Source organism: Pelobates fuscus, chromosome 6 (assembly GCF_036172605.1).
Source record: "Pelobates fuscus isolate aPelFus1 chromosome 6, aPelFus1.pri, whole genome shotgun sequence".
NCBI lineage: Eukaryota > Metazoa > Chordata > Amphibia > Anura > Pelobatidae > Pelobates > Pelobates fuscus.
This window is the reverse complement of record NC_086322.1, coordinates 209268360-209288130: the sequence shown is the minus strand read 5'-3', so window position 1 is coordinate 209288130 and position 19771 is coordinate 209268360. Positions and strand designations below refer to the sequence as shown.

Below are 19771 nucleotides of genomic sequence, written 5' to 3'. Positions count from 1 at the left end.
AGTAGTATGCTAGGTCCCAATTAGGATTGCCTGCAAGGCACAACAGGGTACGGTGCTGGGTGGGTTTCTTCTGCTCTGCAGGTGGTTTCCTGATACACCGGATTTAGCTTATCTCCTGGCACCATGAGGTTTATGTAGTGCACCACTTTACCTGATCAAGGTAGCAGAGTGGGGTACAGAAGACTAAAGCAGCATTACATGTGCTCAGCAGGGGTTAATTCAGACCAACACATTAAAGCAAAATAATGCATACCATAGTAAGGCACAGAAAATATTATATTAAAAACACAGACTCAGATGTGTGCTGAAAAGACTGTCCGTGTAGACTCCTGCATAGAGGTTCACAAGGGCATCGCAACAGCCGTTACTGATGCCCTTGTGACTGGTAGCAGTGTGTGCAGCAGCTGTGAGCCCTGAATAACCCCCGCAAAGCACATGTGTACCTAGTCAATTGACTAGGTACATTCTTTCAAAATTGTATATGACATTGCTTTTTTTTTTTTTTGCCTGATTTGCTTGCAAAACCTACATGTTTGCTTTCATTTTGCCCCCTCAAAAGTCAATAGAGTTCTGGATCTGATTGATGCAATTTGAAGCCATTTGGGTTAATTTGCGGTTTTGCTAGTGTCAGAATGTGTATGTTTTATAATGAAACACCTTTTCATGCTGCAAGGTGAATTGGCAAATTTAGTACTAATCTCTAAAGCAGTTTTTAGCCAGTGTGCCTCAAGCCACCTCAAAGTATGGGACAAACACCTTGCCTTCAGGGTTGTAAAGGTTGATGCATTCCTTAAAATGTATATATACCCCATTCCTGGTAGGTCTTACTCTAGCGCTCGCGCGTGCGTGTGTAAACACACACATACCGCAAGTATAATTGTAAAGAAACCTGGTATATCCAATACCTATTCGGTAGTTTCCTCCCGAACGGCCAGAGTAGCAGTGAATTATAACTCTCCGTTCGACAAAATAAAATAAGTAATTCCCATACGAATAACAGCTTCCCAAGTAGATTCCCTTAGTAAAGCAGACAGGTACCCAAACATCAGCCAAAGTCTAGATGAAGGGTATAACATAACTGAAGTTTAATGATGCCACACTGGCTTTTATGCAAGTTCCCGTGCAAGGGGACCTCCCACAGGAATCATACAGCCAATCAGAAACAGAGAAATAGTTAAACACTCCCAGTATAAACATATAATTCCCTGCCCTAGACCTGGAGATAATTAAGGCTGATAAAGTAGTAACTTCATTATCTCAAGGCAGAAAAATCACAATTTTACCCAACTTTTAGAACACCCCTTAAAACATAAGGTATCCCCTGATAGCCCTGATCTGGGTGACCAACATATCCAAAAATCACCCAGATCGGTTCAGGGGTTTTCGAATTTCATGGATGTCTTAGTTGACTGGTTACCCACGAGGCTCCTGCCGAAAACAGTTCCACAAGGTTTGGTGTTTTTTGACGGTCTCATTCGAAAAGTCTTAAAAAGTGAATAAATCCACGAACAGTTCCCCCTGGCTCCTAGCAGCGATTGTTCCCCTCATTCGAATGCACAAAAGTACCGAACAGCGCTTTTATTGCTGTTCAGGAAATGAAGATCCTGCGTTCGTGTGTTTGGGACCGGTGTTCGGGAAGTCGAGTGTCCGATTTTAGTTCCAGACACTCGACAATCAAGTCCCGCTGCCTTTGTTCGCACAAACTAGATGGCCGCCGTTTTCTCAGCCAGGTGGCGTTCAACAATACGAACGGCGGCCGCACAGGGAGAGCGCTTAGTTGAGGTACGCTTTGAAGTTAACAAGCCAGGGGGTGGTCTCTGTTCGGTAGTTACAGCTACCGAACGAAGGGAAATAAAATAAACAAAATGACTTGGTGATTTCTTCACAATAATTTTTTTTAATTGTTTATAATCTGTATACACACAAACATCAATATGACACATACATTAATAGACATGTATATATGCATACACTTGAAAATAACACACAAAATGTAACAAGGGTTTCACATTTGTCAAAGGGATATTCAAGAAATCTTTACTTTTAGGAAGTGAAAATCTGAACTGCATAATTTAGCATTTTTTAAAAATTCTCCAACTCAGCTATAGTGACAGCTTGACTATTTCAGCCTAGGTTTTGCAACAAACATTCTTAGTTAGTGAATAACTGCCTGTCTCCCAGTCTTTCATGCCCTGGTATCAAACAATATCCAATAAAGATTGCCCTTATCAGATTTAGGACTAAACAAAACAACATATAGTTAAATTCGACGTGCACCAGAATTCAGTCAATGTTTCACTCCCATTACTGGACTTTTCACAAGCCAGTAGGGTTATGAGGATGAAAGGCTGACTGTAAGATGTTGCACATCTGATTAGAATAAAGCAACTCACCTGTTTATTCTTTTCTATACTGTGAATGTGTACATTCTTATTGATTAAATAATTTTCAAGCTTTTAAGTTTTTTTCCCAACCGTATATCTAATTCAGCTGGCACAAATAATGATAGGGCTAGTATACAAATGTTTCCAGGGCTGCTTTTTATTCAAAGTCAGGCCCTTTCCCCATCCTCCACCCATAGGGTTCTGCAGGGACTTGCTCATCATAAAAACATGGAAGAGAGAGATTAGGTAATGTGGGTGTGTGCCATATAAACAAGACAATCATAAACTAAGATCTGAAGGTAAGCTGGTAAACCTTGAGTCACTTGTCCCCATGCAATGAAATGTGTGGGGGGAGGGGTATTGTGCTTTAACCCCTTAAAGGACCACTCTAGTGCCAGGAAAACACTCGTTTTCCTGGCACTAGAGTGCCCTGAGGGTGCCCCCACCCTCAGGGACCCACTCCCGCCGGGCTCTGGGGGGAGGAAGGGGTTAAACTTACCTCTTTCTCCAGCGCCGGGCGGGGAGCTCTACTCCTCCTCCTCTTCTTCCTCGCAACGTCATCGGCTGAATGCGCATGCGCGGCAGGAGCCGCGCTCGCATTCAGCCGGTCGCATAGGAAAGCATTCATAATGCTTTCCTATGGATGCTTGCGTGCTCTCACTGTGATTTTCACAGTGAGAAGCACGCAAGCGCCTCTAGCGGCTGTCAGTGAGACAGCCACTAGAGGCTCTGGAGGCTGGCTTAACCCTCAGAATAAACATAGCAGTTTCTCTGAAACTGCTATGTTTATAAAAAAAAAGGGTAAAAGCTAGCTGGACCTGGCACCCAGACCACTTCATTAAGCTGAAGTGGTCTGGGTGCCTAGAGTGGTCCTTTAAGGACACATGACGTGTCTGACATGTCATGATTCCCTTTTATTTCAGAAGTTTGGTCCTTAAGGGGTTAACAATGAAAGGCAACATTTCAGCATTACCATCTGAAGACTACAATGTGTCAAATATCAGATATATCACATGCTTTCCAAAAAAACAAACCATAAAGTAGAAGTGTGACATTTCATAGACAACATAACATCAATTTATAATAATGTAACATGTTTTTATATCTAGAAAACGTGTCCATTTAAAAAAAAAAAAAAATTAAAAAAACATTACATTTTAGCTTAACCCCTTAAGGACCAAACCTCTGGAATAAAAGGGAATCATGACATGTCACACATGTCATGTGTCCTTAAGGGGTTAAAGGGCCACTCTGCACCACAAAAGGACTTTAGCTTGCTCAAATGCTTTACATGTGAAGAGTGTGTCCTCTATTTTTCATTTTACAAAAAGTTCAGATTTCAATAGAAATTGGTAATTTTTTAATTAACCTTTACTACATCCAGTCCTGTTACTTCCTGGTTTGTTAAGCTCAGTGGAGCCATGCAAAAACTTCTCATTGAGCTGCATTGGGAAGTCTGTGATTGGACAGCAACAGGAAGTCGGGGTGGGATTAGAATGAGAGGGCTTGTAAACATAGAAACATAGAATGTGACGGCAGATAAGAACCATACAGCCCATCTAGTCTACCCAATCAGGCAAGAGATATGCAGCTTTTACCAGCTCTTTTTAGATATACATAAAATTCAAAAATGTGTAATGAACCCTTTAGGGACTGAGCCAATTGTACAATTTGTGATCAAAATAATCCGTAAACAAAACCTGGAATTTGCGCTATAGGTCTGTTCAACCATGATTCACCTCTTTCATATTATCTCTTATATAGTGATGTCGCGAACACAAAATTTTCGGTTCGCGAACGGGAACCAGGCGAACCGCCATTGACTTCAATGGGCAGGCAAATTTTAAAACCCACAGGGACTCTTTCTGGCCACAAAAGTGATGGGAAAGTTGTTTCAAGAGGACTAACACCTGGACTGTGGCATGCCGGAGGGGGATCCATGGCAAAACTCCCATGGAAAATTACACAGTTGATGCAGAGTCTGGTTTTAATCCATAAAGGGCATAAATCACCTAACATTCCTAAACCACAATGGATATGGATTGACACCTGACATGACATATTGACACCTTGACATATGGATTGACACCTGTCCTCAGAGACCCTGATACACACTGACACAGAGCAGAATAGGGACTGTTCCCCCTACATAGGGTCACCTGGCAGATATGGATTGACACCTATCCTAAGGATCCCTGATACACACTGACACAGAGCAGAATAGGGACTGTTCCCCCTACATAGGGTCACTTGGCAGATATGGATTGACACCTGTCCTCAGAGACCATGATACACACTGACACTGAGCAGAATAGAGACTGTTCCTCCTACATAGGGTCACTTGGCAGATATGGATTGACACAGAGCAGAATAGAGACTGTTCCCCCTACATAGGGTCACTTGGCAGATATGGATTGACACCTGTCCTCAGAGACCTAATTGTGTAATAATGGTAATACTATTACCTATTATATAATATTGGCAGGGGCAAGGAAATTCCCTCTAAATAGATGGGTATAGGCAGAGAGTATGGAGACAGGAGTGATAAAGTGCTGAGCTACTCATTTCCCGTTCCTCCTCCTCAGTGATCTCAATGAAGGTATATTCTTCCCCCCAGCCACGTACAACACCACGGGTACCAGATAGGTGACAACGAGCACCCTGGGATGCCTGTTGTGGTTGGTCTTCCTCCTCCTCCTCAAAGCTACATTCCTCCTCTGACTCCTCTTCCTCACAATCCTCTTCCAGCGTTGCCGCAGGTCCAGCAAGCGATGCTGATAAGGCTGTTTCTGGTGGTGATGGTGACCACAACTCTTCCTCTTCCTCTTCACGCTCATCTACGGCCTGATCCAGCACTCTTCGCAGGGCACGCTCCAGGAAGAAAACAAATGGTATGATGTCGCTGATGGTGTCTTCGGTGCGACTGACTAGGTTTGTCACCTCCTCAAAAGTACGCACGAGCCTACAGGCATTGCGCATGGCAGTAACATGGCAAAAAAATTCCCAGCTCCCCAGAGGCTGTCCTAGCACCCCGGTCATACAAATATTCATGAACGGCTTTTTCTTGTTGGAGCAGGCGGTCGAACATTAGCAGTGTTGAATTCCAACGTGTCGGGCTGTCGCAAATCAAGCGCCTCACTGGCATGTTGTTTCGCCGCTGGATATCTGCAAAGTGCGACATGGCCGTGTAGGAACGCCTGAAATGGCCACACACCTTCCTGGCCTGCTTCAGGACGTCCTGTAAGCCTGTGTACTTATGCACAAAGCGTTGTACGATCAGACTACACACGTGCCATGCACGGCACATGTGTCAACTTGCCCAACTTCAATGCCGCCAACAAATTTGTTCCGTTGTCACAAACCACTTTGCCGATATCCAGTTGCTGCGGAGTCAGCCACTTTTCCACCTGTGCGTTCAGGACGGACAGGAGTGCTTGTCCGGTGTAACTCTCTGCTTTCAAGCAAGTCAAACCCAAGACGGCGTGACACTGCCGTATCCGGGATGTGGAATAGTACCTGGGGAGTTGGGGGGGTGTCGTTGATGCGGAGCAAGACGCAGCAGCAGAAGAGGACTCAGCCGAGGAGGTTATGGAAGAGGATGGAGTAGGAGGAGTAGAGGAGGTGGCAGCAGGCCTGCCTGCAAGTCGTGGCGGTGTCACCAACTCCTCTGCAGAGCCCCGTATTCCATGCTTGGCAGCCGTCAGCAGGTTTACCCAATGCGCAGTGTAGGTGATATACCTGCCCTGACCATGCTTTGCAGACCAAGTATCAGTGGTCAGATGGACCCTTGCCTCAACACTGTGTGCCAGACATGCCATTACTTCCTTTTGCACAATCGAGTACAGGTTGGGGATTGCCTTTTGTGTAAAGAAATTTCGGCCGGGTACCTTCCATTGTGGTATACCAATAGCCATAAATTTTTTGAACGCATCAGACCCTACCAGCTTGTATGGTAAAAGCTGGCGGACTAATAGTTCAGAAAAAACAGCTGTCAGACGCTGGGCAAGGGGGTGACTTTCTGACATTGGCTTCTTACGCTCAAACATGTCCTTGACAGACACCTGACTGTGGGCAGATGAGCGGGAACTGCTCAAGGCGAGAGACGGAGTGGCGGATGGTTGAGAGGGGGCAAGGAGGACAGCAGTGGTTGACGTGGCTGAAGATGCTGGACCAGGAGGAGGATGGCGGCTTTGAGTTTGTGTGCTGCTTGTACTCATGTGTTGATCCCATAGGCGTTTGTGATGTGCGATCATGTGCCTACGCAAAGCAGTTGTACCTAGGTGGGTGTTGGACTTCCCACGACTCAGTTTCTTTTGGCACATGTTGCAAATGGCATCGCTGTGGTCAGAGGCAGACACACAAAAAAATTCCACACTGACGGCATTCTGGTGGTGGACACAGCATGCGTTGATTGGCGTGCTGTCGGGCTGACCCCGGGTGCCGATGCATGCTGTTTGACTGTGCCACTAGCTCCTTGCGACGACCTCCCCCTGCTTCCAACTCGTCTCCTCCTCCTCCTCTCTGTCTCCCCATCTGAACTTTCGCCCTGTTCTTCTTCTTGCCGAGCGGGCACCCACGTGACATCCATGGACGCATCGTCATCATCAACCGCTTCACTTGTATCTGACAACTCAGCAAAGGAAGCAGCAGCGGGTACAACATCATCATCATCCCACCGTACGTCCATGTGTGTAATTCTGCCTGCCTGAGACATATCCCTGTTATCTACATCCTCTTGCAATAATGGTTGCGCATTACTAATTTCTTCAAACGGATGTGTAAATAACTCCTCTGACATACCAAGTTAAGCGGCTGTGGTGCTAGTGTTGGTGGTGGCGGCAGGCGGGTGAGTGGTATCTTGAGATGTGCCCGAAGCTAAGCTGGAGGAGGATGGTGCGTCAAGGTTCCGAGCGGAAGCTGTAGAAGATTGGGTGTCCTGTGTTAGCCAGTCAACTATGTCCTCAGAACTTTTCAAGTTCTGGGTACGTGGCCTCTGAAAACTGGGCATTATTCTAGGGCCAAAGGGAATCACAGCACCATGACCACGATGGCCCCTGCGTTGTGGCCTGCCTCTGTCTGTCATTTTTTTTTGGATTAGTGGTACTATGCGTGCAAGCTACTGTGAGACCAGATATGAGTGGCAATGTGCACTGGCAGAGGTTGGCAGAGTACACGCTGAAGGCCTGACACCCACTTGAAGTACACTGACTGCTATTAGCTTACAGTGAAAAACTATTTTGCTTTTTAAAGGCACGCTATTGTGACACCAGATATGAGTGGCAAAGTGCACGCTGAAGGCCTGATACCCGCTTTAAATACACTGACTGCTGTTAGCTTACAGTGAAAAACTTTTTTGCTTTTTAAAGGCACGCTATCATGACACCAGATATGAGTGGCAACGTGCACTTACAGAGGTTGGCAGAGTACACGCTGAAGGCCTGACACCCAGATGCTTGCAGACAACTAACTGCTATTCAATCTATTACAGTGAAAAAAAATTTTTTTGTTTTTAAATGCAAGCTTAAGCTATTGTGACACCAGATATGAGTGGTGGCACTGGGCAAGTGGGCACAGTATCCACTGTGAGCCTGACACAGAAGCTGGCAGACAACTAACTGCTATTCAATCTATTACAGTGAAAAAATAAATTTTGTTTTTAAATGCAAGCTTAAGCTATTGTAACACCAGATATGAGTGGTGGCACTGGGCATGTGGGCACAGTATCCACTGTGAGCCTGACACAGAATCTGGCAGGCAGGCAACTGCAATTACATTACACAGAAAAAAAAAAGCCGACTGATGTTATAGCCCTAAAAAGGGCTTTTTGGGGTGCTGTTCTTACAGCAGAGATCAGATGAGTCCTTCAGGACTGTAGTGGACACTGAATACCCTAGCCTAGCTATCAATTTCCCTATCAAATGAGCAGCAGCTACACTTTCCCTCCTCTATTTAAGAATGCAGCTTCAGAATGAATCTAAAATGGATGCTGTACAGGAGGTGGGAGGTTCTGGAAGGGAGGGTCTGCTGCTAATTTGCTGGAATGTGTCTGGTGACCGTGAGGCACAGGGTCAAAGTTTACTCAATGATGACGAATAGGGGGCGGATCGAACCGCGCATGTGTTCGCCCGCTGTGGCGAACGCGAACACGCTATGTTCGCCAGGAACTATTCGCCAGCGAATAGACAGCTATTCGCCAGCGAACAGTTCGGTACATCACTACTCTTATATTATCATCTTTGCACACACATTTATTACATATGATTTTGTTCAGGTGAAACAGGGCTTTCATTTAATACCCAATATTTATATATGAATCATAATTTAATATGAATAATGCCTAAAACAAAAAGTGTTAGAAATTAAGAAATGTTGTTATTGTTTAAGTTCTGCATGACATTTTTTCTGTGATTGTCATAATACTGTTTGATTTTACTGCAATAAAATACACATATTTGTATTCAGAAATTTCTTACGAGTACAACAGTACCCCCATGTGCAGGTTTTATGGGTTTTTGTTTTAAACTTACAGAGGTCAAATATAGGGCTTTTCTCTTTTCTATGTTTGCACATTGAAATTTGCCAGATTGGTTTGTTGGTCCTGTGTTGCTTTTGAGACCGTATGGCAGCACAGGAATGAAAAGTAACCCCATCATGGCATACTATTTGTAAAAGCAGAAAACCCAAGGTATTCAAAATAGGATATATCCAGTCTATTTTAGTAGTCAGTCACAAACCCTGGCCAGAGATCATAGTTGGTTTTTGCATTTTTTTACACAAAAACTGCCCTGTCACTGATGATATCATCAGTATAATACATTTTACTGCTCTAACACACTCATGTTTGTGGAGCGTAATGTCTCACAAATACAACAGTACCCACCCCTCAAGTACAGGTTTTGTGGTGTTTTGGAAAGTTTTAGGGTAAAATATTAAATTAGCCAATTTTGAGATGATATGGCAGCCCGGAAATAAAAATTAACCCCACCATGGTATACCAAAAGTAGACAACCCAGTGTATTTAAAATGGGGTATGTCCAGTCTTTTTCTAATAGCCATGGACAAAGTTAGCGTTCATATTTGTTTTTTTAATTTTTTTATACAAAAACTGCACTTTTACTAGTGATATCGTTGTGATAAGTTTTACTGTTTTGAAACACTCATATTTGTGTTCAGTGAAGTCTCCCGGGTAGAACATTAGCCCCCATGTAGAGGTTTTATGATGTTTTGGAAAGTTACAGGGTTAAATATAGGGCTTGCCAAATAAATTCTCTGGACGGTCTGCCTGGGTTGTCAGGCAGGTCTCTCAAGCTATAATTATAATTATGTAAAATTAATAGTTAAATATATATGTAGAATTTATTTGCAATATATATATTGTGAGGAAAGTGTTCTCATAGGACTCAGTAGATGCATTTTCAAACTTTTATTGTGCAACAATTTAGTACACCAAGATAGGGACACTATCTTGGTATACTAAATTGCACTATAAAAGTTTGAAAACGCATCTACTGTGTCCTGTGAGTGCACTTTACTCGGAATATATGTTTTGGCTCAAGTAAGCACCCAGGCAAACACAAGGCCATGAGAGTGAGTCCTAGACCCACGTCGAGAGACACACACTGTATTTTGAGATATATATATATATATATATATATCAAAGTACATTATTAGTTATGTTATGTAATATATTAGTGCTTTAATTATTTTATGATATATATATATATTTTATTATTTAGTTGATATATTTTTACTTTTTTAAGTGCCTGGGGCAAGCAGCTCCATAGACACCAAATGCGGCCATGTGATCATCATGATCACATGGCCCTGGAGGGCTGGAGCTGCTGCAAGGGAGACTGCGTGGGCTGTCATGCAGTCCCCCTGACCGGGATCACCATGGATCACTGGTCCAGATGAGTACAGAGTGGCAGGACGGCGGGAGGACAACTGGGCATACTATGCCGTCCTATGGCATTTAGGCCCACCCCTTTAAGCACAGCATAGTATGCTTGTAGTCCTTTAGGGGTTAAAGAATGCAGACATGTTTTCATTGGGGGTATATCTACTACACAGTGATATACACACACACACCACCCCCTCCCCCCCCTTTTTGAAAAAAGTCCAAGGTGGGGACAAAATTTCAATATTTGTCAGTTGTTTATAATACATTAATTATTATTAGTTGTTGTTGTTTTTTTTTTTTTTTTGCAAAGGCCTTTGAGTGCACCATATTTTGTATGTGTCTCTTGCATTTTAAGATGTGTTTAGAGTTTGGCAATCATAATACACCTCAAAAATAAATAAATACAAAAATTATTATATATATATATATATATATATATATATATATATATATATATATATATATATATATATATATATATATATATATATAGATAGATATATCTCAAAAACCATAAAGGTTTTTGGGTTTTTGCTTTCCAAGCACTGCCAAGACTCAATAAGCAAACCAGTAACCAACCTCATACTGATGATTTGCATTAACTATGAAACAGCTGTCCATGAGTGGTTTACTGTTTTTGCATCTTTTCCTAAGTTGTGTTTCAAAGCTGTTGTATACTGCAAACACAGACTCAAAGGAATCCATGTTTAAAATGGAATGAGGCAAAAATTTAATTCTTTGTTAAACTAATTGGCATATGCCCACCTAGAATCTTTTGCGGTAGTAACATCACTGCAGATTTGTGATTTCTGTGGAAAAAACAAGTCTTATGGCTTGACTGGTGTGCAGATGTTTGTTTAACATTGTATTAACTAATATATATATATATAAATAAAATGTTATTTTGTGTACAGCGATACTGAAAAAATTCTTCTATAATTTCTCATTTATTTAAAAATGAGGTTATATCCCTGCTGCTGCCTTTAAAGGGTTACGCCAAGCATCATAAATTGTAGTGGTCATGGTGCCTGGTGTCTGTATATGCAGTGATTTCCCACGAAACACGGCACATAAGAGGTGCAGCTCCAGCTCTTGTAGTGTCATTGGGGCCTGATTAGCCAGCCTGGAACAAGAGTTCTGGCTGGCAAATGTCAGTTTTGTGCATAGTGGTCAGCCAATAGACGGAACCCTCTCCCCCATGTGCCTCCCTTGTTCTCCTCTCAGCCTATCTTCTGACATCAGAGGAGAAGGATCTGGTTGCAGGGAAGTTTTTGATTGAGAGATAGATACATATATATACACACACACACACATCTGTGCAAACATATACAAGTCAGAAAACATAAATGCAAAACAGAAAAACACAGACTAACTCATGGGATATAGCTCTGAAATGTGTCATATAATGGGAGCCATTCTTAATTATAGTCTCCGCAACAGAATTGATGCATGACCACTGACAGATAACAGTGAAATATATGAAACACTTAACAACAGTGAAACAAATGAGGCAGGTATTCAATATGCTTATGCTCAGTATAGGCTGGTCCAGAATATAATCAACCAACGCAGGGAGGTATCCAACAATGATTGGGAGAAAGACCTGAGGAAGTGTCACCAGCAATGCAACCATGTCATCGGTGATGCCTGTAATGGTTGGTTCCACCTAGACAAGGGGTGGGTGAGGCTGTCCGCCCCTTACTGAGAGGACTGCCTACATGGTTGTAGTGCCCTCTGTACAGCTCAAGCGCATCCAATAATGTCCTCACACTGTGTTGCCGGAGGACAGTTCAGTGGTGTTCCCAGATGGGGACAACAGGGAACTAAAGCAGGAGAGGACCCAGAAATCAAAACTTTCCCACCAAAACCGGGACTGTTGGGAGGCATACCTTTAGGAAGGTGGGGCAGCATTCCCACAGTTTTGTTTCAGAACAAAATTAAATCTATTGCTGTAAGGACTAATGATGTATAACTATGTATTAAAAAAAAAACTTAAATCCCCTCTCCCTCACTTTTATTGGTTGGCAAGGCTATGTTTCTGCTTTGATTATGGTTTTGAGCAGGGCATGATGTCTTATTGGGTCAAGGGTTACCTGAAGAAGACCAGCCAGTGGAGGGGTTGAGGCAGCATCCAACTATATTTAAACATTACCAGCCACCACTTTTCCTGCTGCTTTGGAGAAAATGCTACTGGCAGACATGGAACAAGTGGATTACAGCTTTGAGGGTCCTTTACTGTACATGGTGTCCTGGAAACCGCCTCCTCATCCTCCTCAGCTGAATTAATAATACATAATGACACTTACAATGTAGAAGTGTTAACTTGGATAGCAGTCCTTAGCTGGAACAGGAAAACAAAAAGGAATATACAGGGTAAATGTCATGGTTAGTGCCTGAAAATTGATGGCTGTGTTTCAGACAAAGCTTTGTACATATATATATATATATATATATATATATATATATATATATATATATATAAACGCATTTCACATAACTTCAACACATTACATTATATGACACAAACATCACAATGCTCTTTGAGGCTCAGGCTACAAATGAAGAATACAATAATAAAACCTGTTTGTTTAAGCAATAAACTTGCTACTTTGCATTCTGTCAGTATGTAACCATATGGGCTGGGGAGTGGATCAAGTGACTCTGTACATGCAGTCTGATAATGAGTGCTCTGGCAGAGATGGGGTTATTATAGTACACACAGCACCCGAGCTGAGTTCCCATTACATTCGTCACAGCCCTGCGACTCACACAGGGAAGGAGGAGAAATGAAACTCAGCTGTATTATTGAAGAAACCCATTGCACAACAAGGAGGGAGGGAGCCAGCAGTGCCCGGCAGGACTGACCTATACCCTACATACTCTGCGAGGGTATATATAAAATAGCTTATATCCAGCCTCTTGCAGGGATTGTATGACTACCGGCTGTAACCTTGCAGAAAGAGAAGGGGGCAGGGAGTTGGCACTAATCAGAAAGCACACAGGAGCAGCTCAGACATACAATAATAGACCCCAAGAGGGCACAGTAATTACATTTATAGTAGAGCATTGCCTGGCACACACAGGGTGCACACTGGGAGCTGTGTGTGTTTCCCTCAGGGATTGCTGGATTCAGGGTGTGGGTCTTTGTCCTGGCTCACACAGTGCTCTCTCTCAGTCTCTGGCTGTAGTTGCCTATTCTGCTCACTAGCCAGCCCCAGCCTGACGGTGCCCAGTGCCTGATTTCTGAGTGTCACTGTGTGGGCAGCCATGGCCAGGTGGACGATATATGCGACTGGCACCCTGTCCCTGCTGCTACTCATCGTTAGCATTGCCTTGCTGATTGCTCACACCTTTATGGGCATTGTTGAGGAGAAGATCAAACAGGTGAGATGTTCTATGTGTATCTTGTGTGCAGAGTAATGGTTTCATTAACCACCTACAGCTATTGTTTGTCAGTGTATTCTAGTTGCATGGACCCTCTTTATGCCTAATATCAGTTATATTGTACTAAAGTGTGAGCTGGTCCACGTGGACCCAGTTATAGGTCATTGAATTTTATGTCTGGCTGGATAACTTGGTATTAGTACCCCAACATTGACCAAACAAAGTGCAGGGAAACAATGTACACACTCTTAAAGGGGAACTCCAGACCCCTAAAGAACTATACATTTGCTGTGTGTGTGTGTGTAAAGTGTGTGTCCTCTCATTTTACAAAAACTGCAGATTTCAATAGCAATTAATTAATTAAAATTAAAAGAGGCATACATTACTCAGAGCACCTGCACTGCAAAGATTTATCATTGAGCTACATTGGGAAGTCTGTGATTGGACTGTCACAGAAAGTGTAGGCTGGGGGCAGCAGAGGAGATATGCAGTTTTTGCAAGGTTTATTTTTTATTTTTTAAATTAAGATCTACCCCCAATGAAAACAAAAATGCATAATTACATTTAATGCTTGTTTTCGTTGAGTATATCTACTAAACCGTTTTTTTTTATTTTTTATTATTGCATTTGGATGTGCAACAGAGTTTTAGCCTAGGGTATTTATTCAGGCTATTTTATCACTGTTTAGTTTTTTTCCTTTACACATACCTGAAATTCAGGAGTTCCCAGTGTTTATGTGCAGACTTGTTTGAGAATGAATTACTTATATTTGTACAATGAAGCCAAGATAACTTTACCTAGTGCAGATGGGTCTAACCTGCCACTTTAAGTATTTTTCATGGGTTTATAGACCCTCATCTTCCATATTTTCACATGATTAATTGGATTTAAATGTGTAGCACTAGTGTAATACCTTTGTGACATGGTTCATGCTGTTTGCTGCAATGACAGCTATGTTCCCAGGTCATGTGTGCAGTTTCAGGCATACAAACAAGCACTTAAAGGGACTTTATATTTAAGAACCAGCCCCATATTTATAATGGCATATAAATAATGCATTATTTATTTATTGTAAATGAAGTAAAAATTTATTAAATATATTTCTATAAAGGGTTTCTTGGGGACGATGTAGTGGGCTTACCTACACTTGCAGGCAGATGCCTCCCACACCAGCATTATTCAACCTGAACTATTGATCTTACCCATAAACCTCTGTCCTTTTAGGTGCTTATAGGATAATGAATGAATCCCTCATTCCCAGTTATCACATAAAATGATTGTAACTGCATTACAACAAAAAACAGCCTTACTGGGGCTGTTATCAGTTAATGCATAGCCCAGTTCACTGCACAGTAAGTGGCTCAGCTCTCTCCAGCCATGGGGGAAACTTCCCTATTATTTGTATTGCAAGTACACACTGCATATACATAATGGACAAAATTATCACAAGGCAACCCAAAACTACTGTCATCAGCTGCCTGGTTGACCGTCTTTCCGCTGTCTCTTCTCTATAAGAAACTGTCTAAGCAGTCATGCATAGTGTTTAAACCAGGGGTCCTCAAACTCCGGCCCCCCCAGATGTTGCTGAACTACAACTCCCATGATTCTCTGGCTATGTAATTCAAAGAATCATAGGAGTTGTAGTTCAACAACATCTGGGGGGCCGGAGTTTGAGGACCCCTGGTTTAAACTGATATTGAGTTCCTCCATTTTGCTTAGCTTAGTTTTCTTACCATATCGGGCAAACATAATGAATGCACTAATGTCTATATGTAGATTCCCCATCCCCATACATGAGTGTTGTAGTTCTGCAACAACTAGAAATCTACCTGTTGGCCACCACGATGGTGTAATCAGTAGCTAGGAGTAATTTTAACCCCTTAAGGACCAAACTTCTGGAATAAAAGGGAATCATGACATGTCACACATGTCATGTGTCCTTAAGGGGTTAAGCAGTCTTTGATTTTTTGCTAAGCTCAGAACACTAGCACATTGATGCCAGTTAAAGGAGGTTCTTGGAAGTGAATCACTGCCTAAGTCCCAGCGGAGTATTAGAGACATGGCCTGGCAGTCTAATTAACTCAGTATCCACAGAAACACTCTCTGATAAGTAGTGGAGATTGCTCTGTGACTGGCTCCGGTTTACATGACGTGTGTTTCAGCAAATAAATTGTAGGCAAGAGAGGAGATTTATCAAGGCAAAAACATGTGCTATTCTAAGGAAAGAGTTAAACAACCACAGTGGAAACCAATAGAATGTCTCAGCATTGAACACTTCACACCCAGAATAGCTTATTCCTAAATCTCCCCCCAAAATTGACAGGCCTCACCTGAAGATTATTATACCATTTATCCTGCGATATTTTAAAATAGCAATTAGTTTGATGATTATAGATACCATTTTTATTACATTGTAACTTTGTTTCATATTGTGTTTAATTTTATTCACTAAAGTTCAAATTGTATCAAGTTGAAAAAGTGGCAGCACATTCTGTGACTAGAGCCAAGTTAAAGGATTTTTTCCATATTTTTTTTTTTTCTCTTCATTCAAACTTTAATTTGTTACAACCCAGAGTTTAGTGAATGGCCTGCTTTGTCTCTCTGGGACTTGGTACTTTGTTATAAATAGTTGTAATTGCCATCTTCTGGTGATTGTTACTCTATCTACTTGTGTATCATGAAAATATTCTGCAGTGCTGGAATCTATGAATAAAGCCTAGTTTGACAAACATACAGATACAATAGGATATAGTAGGTTTAGAGTGTCTTAGAAGGGATAGTTTAAAGGGAAACTCCAGTGCCAGGAAAACTATCCGTTTTCCTGGCACTACAGGTCCCCTCTCCCTCCCACCTACCATCCCCGGTTGCAGAAGGGGTGAAAACCCCTTCAATAACTTACCAGAGGCAGCGGTCTCTGCTTCTTCCTCCGCCACTCCTCCCAGTGATTTGCGTCGGCTGGTGGGCGAGACTGATCCCGCCCACCGGCCGGGGAGAGCTAATGCGGCTCATTAGAGCTCCCCATAGGAAAGCATTGAAAATGCTTTTCAATGCTTTCCTATGGGGAAATGAGCGACGCATTAGCTGACGCATTTCCTGTGCTATGGACACAGAAGTGCCCTCTATTGGCTGTCTAGTAGACAGCCACTAGAGGTGGAGTTGTAGAAGTTGAGGGGGTTGTAGAAGTGGGATTGGGCAGGGTTTTTTTAGAAGGGGGACTTGGCATGGGTTTTTGTAGAGGGGGCAGGTGTTTTGTAGAAGGGGGTGGGGGTTAGAAGGTTTTTTTTTTTTAATGCCTACTACTGTTGTATATCTGTTGTATGTATGTGGGTGTGGGTCTGTGATTGTGTGTGTGTGTATGTATGGATGTGACTGTGTGTATAGGTATATGATTGTATGTGCGTGTGGGTCTGTGATTGTATGTGTATTTGTGATTGTGCATATAGTTCTGTGATTGTATGTGTGTCGGTGATTATGTGTGTATAGATTTGTGACTGTGTGCATAGGTCTGTGATTTTCTGTGTGTTTGTGTATCTGTGGTTATATTTGCATACGCATATACATGTGTATGTGTTTAGTAGATAGCTCCCTAATTTGATATCCTTAAATATGCCAATCCCACACAAGGATAACAAACCAGGGAGTTATCTACTAAACAATTGAAATATCAAAATTAAGAAAAGGCTTTTTAAAGATATATTACTTATGTACATTATCTATAATATATATTATATATTTGATGTGTGGCCCAAGACAATTCGTCTGCGCTCAGTGTGGCCCAGGGAAGTGAAAAGGTTGGAAACCCATGGTATAGCGGGTGTAAGATATAGAGAAACACACAAGTAATGTGCACATTTGAGACAAACACTCAAGTGGACATAGAATAGGGTGAATAACATAAGTTGTCATGAAGTCTACAAAGAGACACAGGCAGGGGGGATGGATAACAGTTAGAGGGTATGATAGAGGGTGTAACTTGTGTTGGGGGAGAAAGACCAGTGCATGGAAGTTAAAGAAGTAGGAGACATAAGGGCAACCTTAAAGAAAAAAAAAATAGACACACACACACCAGCATCCTCACAAAGACGCAGATATGAAACACATTGATGCACACACCAGTATACCTATAGATCTATATTCACCCTTCCCACCTACCTGCTTACATCACCTTATGCATTCACATATACACACCGGCACAGCATAACAAAATCTGTTGTTGATGCCACATAACTTGCTGAGTGCCTCTGACTTACACTCGTTCTAGGGCAGGTATGCCAAGAGTTATGCTCCAAATGTGGCATAAAAGCAACCAAAACATAGCAGACAAGGACACTAAGGATGGAAAACAACTCAAATAGCTTGCCTTTGGTGCACCCACACTCAGTTCTCACGTGTCATATCTCCTTACGGCCTTCGCCGCTCCTTATCCCTCTGTAGATGCCGAACCTACCAATCTATCCAGGAACAGAGTGCTGTGGCATTAATCTTTTTGCCTTTTTACCAGGCTACTTATAGAAAAAAACACATACTTTCACGTGGGGCCTTTGCCGTCTGATCACTGATAAGGACAGCAAGATCTATCAACTCAAGCATTGCTGTTCCAGTGGTCCCTGTGATTGTCTGCTGAATCACAGTCTTCATGTGTACAACACAAATTGAATATTGGACTATCAGTTGATCACTGATCATTACACACATAAAGATACACAAACTACACACATATAGACATTACACATAGACAGATACACACACTACACAGACAGATACACACTACACACACACACTACACACACACACAGTTACATACACTACAAACAGATACACACAGATACCTATGCACAGAAACATACACTACACACGGATACACCAGGGTCGGATTAATATAGGGGCTGATGGAGCTGCAGCTCCAGGCCCAGGCCCATGGACCAGGCCCATTGATTTAAAAAAATAAAAATAATAAATACATTTTTTTTTTACAAATTTTTTCTTTTACACACTACCCTTAGGGTTGCCACCTGCCCAATATTTATTTGAGGCTGCCTGGCCGGTACTGATCTTGCAATACAAATGCCGGTAGTTTTCTCAGTATAAACCGAGATTACTCTGCAATACCCAGTAGGGGTCACTGTGTGTGTGGAGAGAGGCAGGGATAGTAAATTACAGCATATACCTGCATCTCTCTACTCACTGATCCGCGGGGAGCAGCTACACAGCACAGAGAGTCCAGACAGCAGCTCCAAGCCTGCAGAGACAGCCTACAGCTCAGAGAAGTGAGGGATGGGGTAAAGGCTGCAGGGAGACATGGGGACACTGAGACACTAGGAGACACTGTGAGACATGGGGACACAGGGAGACCTCTGGGGACGCTGAGACACTTGGGGACACTTGGAGACACAGACACACAGACACACATGGGAACACTGAGACATTAGGGGACGCTGGGAGACATGGGGTTACAGACACCTGGGGACACAGACAGACATGGGGACACTGAGACACTTGGGGACATTGGGAAGCATGGTGACAGTGAGACACTAGGGACACTGGGAGATATGGGGACACAGACACTAGGGACACTGGGAGATATGCGCACACAGACACTAGGGACATTGGGAGACATAGAGACCCTGAGACACTAGTGACACAATGTCCCCAAATGTCTCAGTTTGTCTCCCAGCCAGTGTCCCTAGTATTTCAGTGTTCCCATGTCTCCCAGTGTCCCTAGTGTCTGTGTGCCCATGTCTCCTAGTGTCTGTGTCCCCATGTCTCCCAGTGTTCATAGTGTCCCCATGTCTCCCACTGTCTCCCAGTGTCTGTGTCCCCATGTCTCAGAGTGTCTCCCAGTGTCCCCAAGTGTCTGTGTCCCCTAATGTTCTAGGGGACACTGCTGTTAGGTTGTATGGATTTACTTGAAAGCATGAATAGAGAGAGATTGGCATATTCTAAAAGAATCTGAGTTTTCTTATAGCTGCATCCTATGAGTTTCCCTCCGGCAACATTTACACCAGATACATAATGCTTGAGAGGTATAACTGTTTTAGTGTTTCTGGTCGATAAGATTCTGTACTTAGGCCCCTCATAATTGTCACCAGCAGTCCCACTGGGC

General features: G+C 42.7%; 2 protein-coding genes across 2 annotated transcripts in view; one reads left to right on the top strand and one right to left on the bottom strand.

The window, feature by feature from the left end:
- Positions 1–12469, bottom strand: part of FAM47E (family with sequence similarity 47 member E) — a 35878-nt gene extending 23409 nt beyond the window's left edge. Inside the window, exon 1 of the mRNA XM_063425323.1 lies at positions 12378–12469. Within this exon, the coding sequence (XP_063281393.1) occupies positions 12378–12433 (56 nt within the window). The 5' untranslated portion in view covers positions 12434–12469. The remainder of the gene's footprint in view (positions 1–12377) is intronic.
- A 567-nt stretch (positions 12470–13036) lies between these two features.
- Positions 13037–19771, top strand: part of SCARB2 (scavenger receptor class B member 2) — a 35923-nt gene continuing 29188 nt past the window's right edge. Inside the window, exon 1 of the mRNA XM_063458696.1 lies at positions 13037–13668. Coding sequence (XP_063314766.1) covers positions 13552–13668 — 117 coding nt within the window. The 5' untranslated portion in view covers positions 13037–13551. The remainder of the gene's footprint in view (positions 13669–19771) is intronic.